General features: G+C 41.4%; 1 protein-coding gene and 1 long non-coding RNA gene across 4 annotated transcripts in view; one reads left to right on the top strand and one right to left on the bottom strand.

Moving 5' to 3' along the window:
• LOC143147128 (midnolin-A) overlaps positions 1-13,599 on the bottom strand; it is a 16,465-nt gene extending 2,866 nt beyond the window's left edge. Inside the window, exons 1-4 of one of the 2 annotated variants that reach the window (XM_076312082.1) lie at positions 12,853-13,599; positions 7,982-8,069; positions 1,297-2,340; positions 326-662 (exon numbers count right to left, since the gene is read on the bottom strand). In XM_076312082.1, coding sequence (XP_076168197.1) covers positions 326-662; positions 1,297-2,340; positions 7,982-8,069; positions 12,853-13,298 — 1,915 coding nt within the window. In that variant the 5' untranslated portion in view covers positions 13,299-13,599. The remainder of the gene's footprint in view (positions 1-325; positions 663-1,296; positions 2,341-7,981; positions 8,070-12,852) is intronic. The other variant, XM_076312083.1, reaches the window with a different exon arrangement.
• Positions 10,087-14,354, top strand: LOC143147134 (uncharacterized). Of its 2 annotated transcripts, none has more exons than XR_012992174.1 (4): positions 10,087-10,133; positions 10,513-11,087; positions 11,180-11,516; positions 13,958-14,354. It is a non-coding gene; the product is annotated as an uncharacterized LOC143147134 (long non-coding RNA). The 2 variants fall into 2 exon arrangements; XR_012992173.1 differs by lacking the exon at positions 10,087-10,133 and adding an exon at positions 10,165-10,311.

Raw genomic sequence — 14,354 nt, 5'->3', positions numbered from 1 at the left:
CATATGAATAATGTGTCTTTAAATGTTTCCGTGTACCATGTTATTTAAAGAAAGAAAAGGTATATCATAATATTATAATTTTTAAGACATTCATTCTTGATATGAAGTTTACGTCAAATGTAACATTCACTAATTATTATTGTATAATTGTAACTGCTGAATTTAGAGTATTTTGTTTTATCTTTCGATTATCCAAATACTTCAAATGTATAAATACATTAAAGATACGATTCGTTGTTTCAAATATTTCCAGGTCTCGATTAGTAATTACCAACTTATTAACTTGATAGAGCATACAAACATTGATCTAATATAAATCTAGTACCGGTAGAATATCCAGGTGTAGAGGAATCGTGACAACCAATAGACGTCGAGGCACCATTCACACTGGTTGTCGATCCAGTAGAGGACGGAGACGTTGAAGACTGCTGACGGCTACTCGAGTGCCTGTGATGATGCCTATAGTGACCTGATGTGGCAGCCGGCGTGGCACACAGTAAGTCATTCAAAATGTGAATAATGGTGCTTATATCTCGTTTAGGACGTCCATGTCTATCTTGAAGAGCTGGATTTAGAGTCCCACTAAACGTTCCAGAGTATACACCTTTTCCATGGTGATGCATACTCTCTATTATTGCACCTTGTCTGCGTCTTGCATTTTCCTGTGTTCAGAAAATACACAATGTACTTATTAGCGTTTCTCGTTTGAATATATGTATTCTTCAATTAATAATCTAATTAAGTCGATAATGAGCAATGGTCAATGCAACCAGTTGCAATTACTCAAACCCTTTAACGTCGTGATAAAAAAAAAACAAGCTGTATACTATTTTCTCTCTCGTATATCGGTTGGACTACGCTGTTAAAAGGTCAAAATATATCGACAGAAGCATACACTACTCGATTACAAATAACTGTAGAATGTCGTAAGACAAAAGACGCGATAATCGTGCTACACTCGCACCAACACGGCTAGACTTCGAAGTTAACAACACATTTTTCCAATTGTGCGTCGCACGCACAATAATAATTACCGAATATCTTCCACCGAACGGAACAAAGACCTAAGGACCTAAGAGAAACTGCTGATATTTTTTTCGCAGCGGAAATGTTACGGTACACTTTACGAATCGTGCATAAAATAATTTTCAGTCTCCTGCGTACACATGGAACGAGCGGAAAGTTACCGAGACGCGCCAACTTTGATCGTCTCTTAGGACCTTAACGGACACGCTGATCTAAATATGTACAAAATAGTGGTACACAGGGGGAACTGGCATCGGTAATAATGTATACCTCTGCGAGGTCGACCCGCGAGGTGAGTACCTCAGAGGAGAGCTGCTTCAGTTTCTGCGTTAAGTTACGGGAGGCCTCAGCGAGTGCCCTGGTGTCGAGAGTGGCGACCTTTGAGTTTTGCTCCGCCAGGGTGGAGGTAGGGCTTTGGGGATTCGTGTCCTCGTCCACGGTGGTACTCCTTGAAGAGTCCGTGGCGTTCGCGGACTGTTGTTGGCTATGGTGGTGAGCGGTGCATAGTTTTTTTCTCGGCGGGGTGATGTCGTAAGGCATCGCTTCCGTGCATCCATGACCAACAGAGGTAGATTGTTGCAGGTGGTCCACAGGGAGGGGCGGCGACTGCGTGGCGTTCGGCGATACGTTCGGTTTGCTTCTCGAGTGATGATGATGGTGATGATGATGATGGTGATGATGGTGGTTATGGTGGTTATGATGATGGTGATAGTGGTACAGAAGGCAAGACTGACACGCGGTGGAGTTGCTGTTGGGTGATACGGGGCAGTGATTGCTGTCGGTACGCGGTGTCTGAGGCTGGCTGGCCCAGAAGAACGAATGTGGCAGACTAATGGGCGAGTACACATGGGCAGTGGTCGCACGACTGGAACAAATGGGACTGCAGCTGGTTGTGCTGCAGCTGGTGGTGCTGCAGCTGGCAGCGGTGCGCAACGCCGATACCAGGCTACTTAGTAGAGACGGGGTACACGCGGCCGCGGTACCATTTTGCAATTTCGTCGAGGCGCTGGTGGTCGAGCGGGCAGCCAGAACTGTGGATCGTCTGCTTTGCAACGAGGTCGAGACATGGCTAGCTGGTAGATTGGATCCGTTCGAACTGTTCCCGCCGATAGTCAATCCGGCTGTGTTTCCAGTTGTTTGATTAGCGGTCGGTGAGGCCGGCGTCACCGTGGACAGTTGCAGCTGTATCAGCATCATGTGATCACCAAGTCGCATGGTGAGGTTTAAAGGAGCTTTGCCGGACAGGAAGTCGTTCACCTGGGAATCATTCAGGCTCTCCAGCGCCTGCATCACGCTCTGCTCTGGACGTTGTGCCTGAAAATATTTACGTCAATTAGAGTCTCGTCGTCTAATCAGTTTTTCGTACCTACCGCATTGGCAAGTACGCACTCTTCTAGTCGAAAGATGAAAGGATCATCGTAAAAGAGAAAATTGGATCTTCGAACGCGATCGTAGGGTATCGTCGCAGCGACATCGAACGATGGCGGGGGTTAAACTTTTGTCTATCTTGACGCTATCGTCGCAACTATAACATTACCAGTGGAAACGCGTGACACGATTCAGCAAAGTGTCTTCCACTAAACGGCGTTTAAATACTTTCACAAGCTAAAAAGCGATGCTCCAACGTAGACGAGTAGAAGAAGAAGCCATAGAAAGGAATGCCTGGATTAACCATCGACTCGGCCAATTTTATGGCTCTTATTTTAGCAACTAAATCCGAACTAACGCGAGAGGAGTCCTTCCTCTCGGATCGGTTCCAAAGGAACGTTCTCGTCGTCGAGGAGTTCTATTTAACCGCAGGGAATGAAAAGGGCGGTACAGCTCCGACGAGGATCGGATTAAAAATGTAATATATCATCCTTCTTTGTGACTGGCGTATCGATACCGTGCCGGTCTCTTTAAAGCGATTATGTTCCTTACAAAGCTCTATCGGAGACTATTGAAAAATCGTCGCACGATTCAAAAGGTCCACCTCCCTCCCTCCCCCTTCCCGCGCTCGTTTCTTTGCCGAAAGTCTGAATACCAATAACGGTTCTTTTACTACTCGCCCGCCTATCCATTCACCGGTAAGATGAGGTTGAATCGATGAGCCTACGACGAGAGATGGAAACGCGAGAAGACCTGCAGAAGAGAGGAAACCTCGCGGAACCGCGGCTCAGACCCTCAACGGCACAGCTAGGCATCCCTCGGTACACCTAACGGACTTCCTTTACACTGACGGTCATCGTATATTCGGTAATTCGATTTGCACGCACGCTCGTTTTGCGGTGAATCTGGAGTTCGACGAATGGACCTGCGACGTAACGCTTCTTCCTCGAACGACGATCTACGAATCGGTCTCTTTCCCTGAAATTTCGACGAGTTGAAGTTCGCAAATTCAACACCACGCGTGATTACGTGACAAGTCTATTGGGCGCGTGTCATCGATTTGATCCTTCGCGGTGCACGCCCGATTCCCGCGCGCACCATCGCCGTTAAGTCATTACTCGTGTCGTTAGTGCACGAGGCAACGAATCGTATTCGCAAAAAATTGAGTTCCTTTCTACCAATCAGCGATTCTCAAATCGGGTTCTTCTTCATCCGAATCTAAAAATTAGAAAATTAGATCTCCATCGTAAATGGTGTTTCGTGAAACGTAACAGAGGATAAATGTTGTTCGACTGGGGGGACAAAGATGTATTCTGGAACTTTATTGCGTTTCAGAATCGTGCGAAAACAGGTCCAAAGGACCGAGAAGCTAATTCGAGATCAAAAAGCTCTGGAAAGAAACTGAAATTTTACCTTTTTGTACAAGATTTGTAATTTATGTTTCCTCATAAAACATGGAAGAGTATTATGTAATTTGAAGGAAGACTAAGCGCCATGGAATCCCATTGTGTAGAGAATCACATTAAAAACTGAGAAACCGATACGAGTCCTACGAAGTATAGACTAAATTTAAAGAAATATTCAAATTATCTTTAGTCCTCTCCCAGAGTTTCGTAACCGAAATCCTTGTGTAAGAGAGAAGTCGATCGAGTTACAACGTAATAATATCTTTAAGTAACAATTTTGTTTGCACAAGGCAGAATTACAACAAAATACAATGAGTTCTTAAGTTATGCGAATTTCTAAATATACAGTTGTGCCTCCATTTATATTCTTATACATATTTTATATGTATATATTTAGATATTAAACAAAATTTCCTTTTCCTCGATTTATCTGTTCATAAAGGAGTACATATAAATCTACTTGACTTTAATTAACTTTTGAAACTTAGATTGTATACCAAACGTATTATCGAGAGAAACAACTCGAAAGCAACGATATTTCAAGATTAAAAACTCTTCTTGGCATAGTTTTCCAATATGTACTGGAGTGTCTGGTAGGAAAGAAAAAGGGAGATTAGCCCTTTGTTGTAGATGAGTAATTCTAAGTTTATATAAAAGTAGGATAAAAGTAAATATAATAAAAAGTAAAGCCAATAATGCATAATACCTTCACTAAGGTGATGTTATCAATTAAACAAATACGATGATTATGACGGGAAAAAGGATTATTCAACGAAAAGGTCGTTTAAAAAAAAGAACTGGAAGATACGTAAAAGGAATGAGTACAGTTTAAATGTGTACTTCTTTATAACGAATATATAAGATAAATGATACATTAGAATTCGAGTCATATTTTAATTTTCAATTAAACTATTTTTACCAAGCATATGTTTCAACAATAATTTTTTTTTAAACAAGCATGGACTATTTATTACACTTTTCTGGATTATTATTCTTTATAGGGAAAAGTATAAACATTTCATATGGAACTAGCCGATGGAGAGAATCCTCGGTTCATCCAATAGAAAAATACTGTATGCTATAAACAAGTAATATTACACACTGAGAAGAACCAACTACAGACGAGTATTGAATGAAATATTGAAATATGCAAATAGTAGTAAAGTGATGCGAGCTTGTAAATTCTAACAAAATTCAACTGATACGAGAGTTGAGTTCTCAATTATTTGATTTTTTGATACAAATGTTCGTGTGAGAACTGTTCGTCGGATCGGCAGTAAATTCGAGAACCCCTGGCGAAGCTACAGAGCGCCCTGAGTGCTGTGATGACCGTCGTGGAAGCCGATGGCGCCACGTTCGAAGCGCAACCTGCTATCAGCCAGAAATGTACTACACCATGAATTGTAAATGTCTGTGCCCCTCCGAGACGTAGCCCTCACCCTACTCCCTCTTCTACGCGTGTTGCTAGTGCATGTCTAGCCAGTGGTGGCTTGTGTTGTAAGATAAGGAAAAAGTACATTGGCGAGACGAGAGCTCCACGCAACACGGTGGTAGGGACGTGTACACATACTCGCCACGTGTCAGCTGGAAATACGAGTAAAGATGCTAAGTAGAACACAAACGACGAATTACATTAATACCGACAAGTAGCGTTGTGTGACTGAATCAGCCAAGGATGGGTTGGAGTGGGGAGGAGGAGGAGTGTCTCACACGTGCGACAACTAACCGTTTTAGAAAATAATTTGAAATAAAGAATTTTATTATAGAAGCGTGTGAGAGGTATATTATAATTTAATAACCAATGGTGGACAAAGAACAATAAAGAAATGGAAGAATATTTTTTAGTCCCTTGTTCAAATTGAAATATCCAGTAAAAATACGTCCATGTGTCGTCACTGCGACAGCGTTCATCATTTCAAATTCGTATAAAGACATCCGGGACGTGCTTCGTTGCAAACAATCGAAATCATTGGTCGAGTACAAATTATCGACGGACCCCCGAGATATGTACACATAACCGAATCGCGACACGACTTTGTGTCTTCTTTCTATCTCATTGAAACGTCCGTGACATCATCGCGTTGTTATGGTTTTTGTTGTTCCGAGGCGATTTAGTGCCGTTTAAGTCGAACCGTTTAAGTGCGACGCGCGTTTTTGATTTATCGAACGATCAGCTGCCTCCGCCCTCGCTCAGCAACGCCTGCAACAATTAATCGAGAGTCGACCGCAGGAACGATATATCAAAGCGTCGCCGCATGGCACCGAATTATCATTTAATGCCGCTTTTGGACGCTTCTCACGTACCTCGGAGATAATGCGAAAGCGCGAGGTGCTGCTGCGAGCTGCAGAATTTCCATAGACGATCGATAAAACTTCCTGCCGAGGCATTTTAGAGTCCGACGGTGCATATCAAACTTTGAACCTATTTGGTGGTCTAATACCACCAAGGGAACCGACTTGACTACCGCTGTCTTATTACGTACTGATCGATTTCATTCTTAACCCTTTAAGCAAAAAAGACGTAACGTTCGTCACTACAAATCCGTTTGAAAGAGTTAAGAATGAACAAGTATCTGGGAATCATTAACGTAATGTTAAATTTTGTTTGGTTAAAGTTGAAAATTATTGGCATAGTACTACAGTTTTATTCGTATTATTAAAAACGGTTAACGTAATGATACATCCTACGTTTTGCTTTGTCAAGGAAATTGTCTTGTATTCCTTACCGACTGCTCTCAGAATTAAATTAAGACAGCTTGTTCTTATGTTGTACCACACGACTGTTCGTAGTTTACAACGATTTATGTAAAGACATAACTTCGTACATGTAAGTAAGACATGCTATTATATAATTCCAGAAAATGATTTACTTTGCCACTTAACTTTAAAGCGATCTACAAGTACAACATTCTTCAAAATATAGATATCGATAAACAAGAATTCCAGGGGAAGTTCGACAAATAAAACAAGACCGTTTGGATAGCACATCAGCCTCTCAACATTATCGACGGGTGAGGCAATTTCAGTCTTGCTTGTATTCGAGATAAAACAAGGGAGAGAATCGTAAGGAAAGAAGGAACTCGAGATGCATGTCGATTGGGAGGCATTCTTAGTCAGAGAGAACCGATCAGGCTGGCCAACTGTGCCGTGCGAAACTGGCGTAGGTCTCGCCCCGTTTCTCCGTAACCACCCACGAAAGAACGACGCGTATATATCCACTAGCGGTGATCGTGGCCGGAGCTCGCTACATATACCTACACACGAGCGCACTTTAAAATTGACTGCGGGTGACCGAGACTCGAGCGGGCGGTCCCCTTGACAGCCATGCGAACGAGCTCGGTCGCGATAAGGACCCGTGATGCGCTGTTGCCAGCGCCTCGAGCACAGGCTAGACTATTTCAATGAGAGAGAAGACCGTATCCTTTGTATGCGCGTGCACCGGGTGCACGGACGTGCTTCATTTTTATCGATTCAAATCGGATAACCATGCAGAGATATCCTTTAAAGCACGTTCCTTTTTCCGGCCTGACACATAAGTATCAAGAGTCAGTGGTTTAGGAGTACCGTTTGGTCGAACAAGAAATGATGAAATCGTGAACCGTAATAAACACTGGACACACTTGTCGAACTGCTGGCGACGTTCAAGGATCGTCGCAGGATCGACAAAGAAAAAAATATGACGCAATAGTACTGGAAAATAAAGCACCGACGATATGGTGACCGAGAAACCAAGTGACCCGATGATACACGAACGGGCAGAGTTAACGGCGTTTGTCCGGATCGCGACTCTGCACGTACATTTTCTGCCTCTTGTGAGAATTCCTGTTTCGTGTACATCCTCTGCAGCAAAGAACGGTTTTCAAGATGAACCGCATAGAATCCGGGTTGTGATCACGGATGCAACGAAAGAAACACGCCTTAAGCGTTCAGTGTGTCATTTCTACGAACAGCTAACTCAGTGACGTTTATCGAACGATTTTATCGACCAATGCGCTTCAGTTATTGAAAATAAAATGTATTAGGGAAATTAACTCCGACTCTTTTACAATCCTTTTCGAATCTTGATTCTCTTGTATAAGAAAAAGAAGTAATCAAATCTCCATCGGTAAGCGAACTATTGTGAAAAAAAGGTATACAATCACGTTAGCTTTTTCTTTTGAAAACTAGAAAATATGACTTACCAGTAAGCCGGTTTCCACGCTCGGTAGTAACGTGAGACAACTGCCATCTTGTAAACGATTTTCTTCGAGCGTTCCTTCTCGCAATTGTCTGAAACATAAATTTCAAAAGAATTTTGAAATTTTATGTTAATGAGATTGTTGCAGTAATTTATTAAATATGTTAAATAGAAACATTGTATTAATCCGGTATTTCTGGTAAATGTAAACAAGTCCGACACGACTGGCGCGTTCTTATCGTACAAAGCACGATATAAAAATCATTATTGAGAAGTTTCTGTTGAGAAAAGAATTCATCCATGGTCGAATATCGCCCTACAATGATTCTAGTTAAATATAATTGATCTGTTGTATAAATGTTTAAATATTGAATCATCTTTAAATAAATGAATATGCGATTTATTACAACAATCTCTTTAGAAACTATAATGTCAACCGTTACGTAAATCGTAATGCAAATTCAAAACGCGACGGAATCTCGATGACATTGCTGTTCATCGTCGCGATCACGCTGAAAGTAAAAAAGAAAAAGAAATAACGATAACAGCGGCACAATCCGAGAGATTAGGCAATATGATAAGTTCTATTATCATGACAGCCGACATCCTATGAAGCCACAAATAGCACATGAGAAATTGATATTGACTTAGCATGTTGCGGAAGTAGTTGTGCAATTTCCTCTCCAGAAATTTCACTTCCATTCGAAGAAAAACTCTGTTAATGCTTATAATTAAAAACTAGTAAAGAAATAAATAATTGAGGACTTAAAGCTTTTTGATAATTTTCCAGACAATTGATTGATAACGTTTAGATATAAAAACATTATTTAATTAATGTTTGTTAATGTTTGCTTGGTCACAAATTACAGGAAAGAAAAATTTGGGCGTTGCACCCATATCTCTGCCCATTACCGTCCCCCCTCATTTTTCCCCTATTCACTTATTAGAATACGCATCTAGTTGATGCGAACATAGGTGTCGGCACGGTAAAATTTAACCGTTGTATTTTACTTTCATTTCTATGATCCTAAATTTATTCGATTTGGCCATGAAAGTATAATTTGATTCTAAGAGAAATTATAAAAAATAAATATCCAGCACTCAGGTAAAAAAAGAACAATTATTCGACGCGACAATCCGTGATCGATGTTACATTACTGTTACGTCTAGCTGAAACTATAGAACGTAGGGTAATGGCCGTTTGAAATTTATAGGCGATGCTTCTTTCGTGCATCTTAAGTACAGTAATAATAGACGAATTACCTGCCTGATTCCTTTTCTCAGATCATTGTACAAACGTGCGCGTCAAAGTGTGCGTACGTTCGAAAGTATCAACTGGTCGCTGGAGCGATTGCGAAAATACCAACATTCTTTCGTAAGCATTCGTATAAATCGACTTTGATTCCGCGAACGCGTATACATTTATGAGTTCAGCGAATGACCTTAAACGACAAAAAATTCTAAGAAAAAAGAACTAGGAATGAAACTAGATCTGAATCAATTATTTTTTAGTTTCTTTTCCATAGAAATCGATAGCTTCGGTTGAATACATCGATTGAAAATAGTAAAATACGAAATACCTTTACGAATTGATCGTTAGAAAAAACGAAAACGCGAGGGTGGTGATCTTTGAATTTTCAGTCGCGACCCCGGCGCCATTCACATAGACTGAAACGAGCTTAACGGTTTTCGTGAAGATCCTGGTGCGATCGAGTCGCTGACCTTTTACGTCTGTCCACAGTAAAAACAGCAGTTCATGATGTTACTTAACCCCTCATTTGTATAAAATAAATAAATTTATTTTAACGATTAATATTTTTTAACGGATAGAACATCGAATATTGTACTACTTTGTACGATAATTGTACAGTTAAAAGGTTAAAGTCGTAGATTCACAGGAGCATTTGTTTCTGGGAAGCTTATCGCGTTTGGACGCGTCGACGAAAACAAACTGTTTGTTTGGATAAACGAACAGTTCCATTTTGTGCGCGATAAATCGCAAAAGAGGCGTTCACAATGATTAGACCGTGACATTCGAATGTTAAAAAATGGAAGGCTGAGTGGTATATTTTAGGCGACAGGAACCGATATGAATGAGAAGGAGAGAAAAGCACGGCCACGCAAACGGTCTAAGAATAAGCGACGTCTAAAACGAGGTAAATATAAATACATAACGTAAGATAGGACAGGAACATTCTTGTCTGCTGTACTATAAATATTATTCTCTCCTTGCTATCGTTCCTGAGGTCAAGTCACTATCGTGTCCGCTTGTTTGCTTCGAATCGTGCCGTTGTTCTCGTTAATCACAAAACGAAATCATCGATCATCCAAAAGGTATTTTCCAACTGTAGCATCATTTCAAGAAAATTCATTTATATCAACATTCACGGTCAAACACAATATTATTGATACTGGAGCATTAATAATAAATTATATATGTTGTGTTAATCTGTTTTAATATTCAATATCATATTATTGCTTGGCGAAGAAAGTCATTTAAATTTTGCTAATTAATCGGATTCGGTTAATAACTAGAGAGAGACCTTTACCTTTCGCGATGTACTCATTGAACCGCCAAGGGATTCGACGTGTCCCCGACAGATGACCATCAACGACAAAAACGCACACGAACAAAAAAAAATTCACTCCTTGTACGTGCAACGAGGATGACTAACAGGTATGAGATTCGTGATGACACACGCTGAATAGTGGCACAAAACAGTTAAGGTAAGGTTACACCACACTGAAGGCTTGGGTATGTGTGTGTGTGTTTTTTTTTATTTATAAGAACTCACTCAGTTACGAAAAATCGGACGATGAAACTCTAGAAAGATTATGTTTAAAAGAAGTGCAAGTCCAGTTGACAAATCTTAACTTAAATCTATTTCTAATTTTCCTTGCAAGTATGTCAATTTTGTCGGGCTCTGTAATTCTTTTTTGAAAATGTTGTGTAACACCAAAGACCATGATATGGAACGTTTTAAAGCAGTGGTGTTTAGAAATGTCTTCACTACTAGCGACGGATCGGATTTCGTACGATCAGCGATTAAAGCGATGACAATAATCCGTGTGTAAATACCACAAGGCAAAATTCGAAGAAAAGGCTTCAGGTAAACGAAATACGCTTGCATCGATAAATTTTACCAGTTTTACAAGGAAAATGATACAAATACAGTATCGAATTCAAGTCGTCGGTCCATAGGTTTGCATTTCATGTGATACGCATGCGTCCAAAGGAGTCGGAACGAAACAGAGAAAGAGACAAATAGGACGCATACGACAAACGATTCTCCTTATGCACGTGTCACTCTCACCGACAGACTGAGAAACGAACACATGTATTAAATACGTGGAGAAGAACCGGAGTGGGCTACCTGCACCTGAAACTGGCTCTGTAGGCACGAAGGAACAAATAGTGATGGGCAGAATTCACTTCTCTTCCTTGCAAGTTTTCGAGCAATTTGACCGTGGAATGTTAACTATTTCTGAGAGGTCGACCAATTTATCTGAAGATCAATGAATTACTAGAGTTTATTTAAGTAAGTTTGTCCTCATTATATTTAAAAATAACGTTATTAAACAGTTATTCTAATTTGACGCGTGAAAAGATGGAAAATCTCTATTGCGAAGCTTCAAATTTTATTTTCATTAACAAATGTTTATTATAATAAATGTAAACATTGCCAAAGGTTTTGAAAAATATAAATTTCTTAAAATCACAGAAAATAATGCAGAAACTAACGTTATGTTAAAATTATTTTCTGTGCAAATTCAAAATCATGGTGTGAGTATAATTACTCAAACATAAACCGCTAATTTCATATAAAATTAGAGGTCATTCGAAGCATCCTATATATAATTGTTGAGATCTTGGAATCTCCCCGTGCTCCGTGGACTGTGCTGTCTACGATCACTTGGTGTTTGTTGCTGATTCTTAGCGATGGATTTAAGACGCTTCGTATCACTTCAAACATTACTCTTAAGCCTTTCAACACTGTATTTTAGTTGAAATAATATGTAAAACGATTGTATTCTTTATGCAACGAAGTCATCCGTAAACTTGCAACGAAGAAAATCAAATACTCATCGCTACCCGAACCAAGAAACAGAGGGAGGAAGAGGGGAGAATGAAGAGAGAGAAAATTCCAGCGATGTGTTGCGTACGGGAATAGCCGGCCCCGTCGTCGTTGTCGTCTTTTCCGTCCAACTGTTTCTCTTTCTTCTTCTACCTCTTACTGCAGAGGGCTGTCACTGTTCCACTTTACGAGAACGCGATTCCCGAGATATTCTACCTACTACACCACCTCCACCTACTCTCAAGTCTATGGTATGCCAACCTTCCTCTCCACCATGTCTCTCTCGCGTGTTCGTACGAAGGAGGAGGATCAGTTCGTGCGGCGGCCCCCACGACGCCTACGAATATCATGCCCACTCTCTTCTTTTCTCGTATCACATTGATGCTATGTTTTCGTTCTTTCTCTCACACCTCTCATACTTTTAAAATCGTGGACAGTTAATGATCATGCACACGTCTACCTAGCAAGGCTTCCTTCTTTTTGAGAGAAGCGCGAGGCAAAGTATAAATCTAATTTCTCTTCTTAATAGTTTATGAGAAAAAATTTAGCGTAATGATCAACCTGCGACGCATGAAAAACGCGTCATCGATTTATCGAAGATTTGGGAACACTTGATTAGAACCTGCACTCTCAGAACTTGAACCTTCTTTATCGGGAGATCAGTCGATTTCTTTTAATCAAACACCGTTTAATGCAATATTATTCTATAGAAGACACCGTTGATTTAAAATGATTAACGTAGACAACGGATAATACGTATAGGTACATATACGTATTTTATTCCAAACACGATACCAACCTTTCACGGTGTAGTAAACGAATGCGTTCCTTGGCGACCTTCAATCTCTTCGAGATGATTTTCTTAAGGTTTTCAACGGTGTCGGTTCGATCAACGGTGAGATCAAACTGTCCACCGGTGGTCGGCGTGATGCTGATTGTAATTTCGTCGAGCTCGAGGACAGTGGCGGCGACGCAGCCACACCCTGGCTGCGGTGGTGACGAGGAGAAGGAGGAGGACAACGATGATGACGAAGACGAGGTCGTAGGGAGTAGAGAAGCGGAGCCAGCCCTTATCGAACCCTGACCGCAATATTCTGGTTGCGACGTAGAATACGTAGCCGTACTGGAGGCAGCGGTAGAAGAGGCGGTTGAATCGTCAATATCTCGTCGTACCTTCGATCCTTCGTCGTTTTCACTTCCCATTGCCGTCGTCACGTCTGACGGCGGGCCTGTGCTACCGTCCATTCTGCCACGGCAACTGCTAACGACACCTTCGGAACCGTGTCGCCGACTTCGCGCACGTACTTTGTTCCAGCTCACGTCTCTGCGCCGCGTATGACTTATGCGCACACGCACTCGCACCTGCACCTGTGCTTCCCGGCGTCCTAACTGTCCGAGACGCGCTCGCCGCGTCGCACGAGCGCAGTATCGGAGAAGGTCCGACCGCGGTGTCTTCAGGAACGCGCACGCCACGAGGAACGATACGGAGAGACACAAGGCGGAAGAGAGAGAGAGAGAGAGAGAGAGAGAGAGAGAGAGAGAGAGAGAGAGAGAGAGAGAGAGAGAGAGAGAGAGAGAGAGAGAGAGAGAGAGAGAGAGAGAGAGAGAGAGAGAGAGAGAGAGAGAGAGAGAGAGAGAGAGACGGGGAAAGAGAAACGGACACGGTGAGAAGATAAGTAGAGAAGGGGGGGGGGGTAGGCGGAGAGTTATTCGATTCGGAGAGTGTGCTGCACGATTTTTTTTTACTAGAACCTTGATACGTAAAGAATCGCTTTTCTTTCAATCGATTCTACGAGAATTTTAACCGAGCTTTTACTACTATCGTTCTTTCTCACTAGCACTGGTTTCTGGCCACTCTGTAAAACACGTACACCAATGTAGCTCCTTTTTCTTTTTATCGGCAGTCGCTTTTATTCCTATCTACTCAACACGCGCACACCGTAGACAACCCACCCTTGGCCACTTGAACCCTGCGACTTGCGTCCAGCAACTGAATAGCCGATAGCCCGGACTTCTGCTAGGTTCCCAGACCCAGCCGATCAACGGTCAACGAACATGGCGGATCGAAGACGACCGAGCGCCACCGTATCTGAACAATGCGCGGTTTATTCGCAAAGCTACCTGAAATTTGAAGTGAAAGCAATTTAAACGCGACTTTAAACGGCATACACCAAAATGAATGTATATAAAATAGTATTTCGAAAGCGCTACATTTCCAATCTAAAAGTATTTAAAATAATTTTTATGTTGCTATTATAATATTATCAATAGTAGCTAAAGTAGTTCTTTAAATATTATTAT

Source organism: Ptiloglossa arizonensis, chromosome 5, assembly GCF_051014685.1.
Source record: "Ptiloglossa arizonensis isolate GNS036 chromosome 5, iyPtiAriz1_principal, whole genome shotgun sequence".
In the NCBI taxonomy this organism is placed as follows: Eukaryota; Metazoa; Arthropoda; class Insecta; order Hymenoptera; family Colletidae; genus Ptiloglossa; species Ptiloglossa arizonensis.
This window is presented reverse-complemented; position numbering and strand designations above follow the sequence as displayed.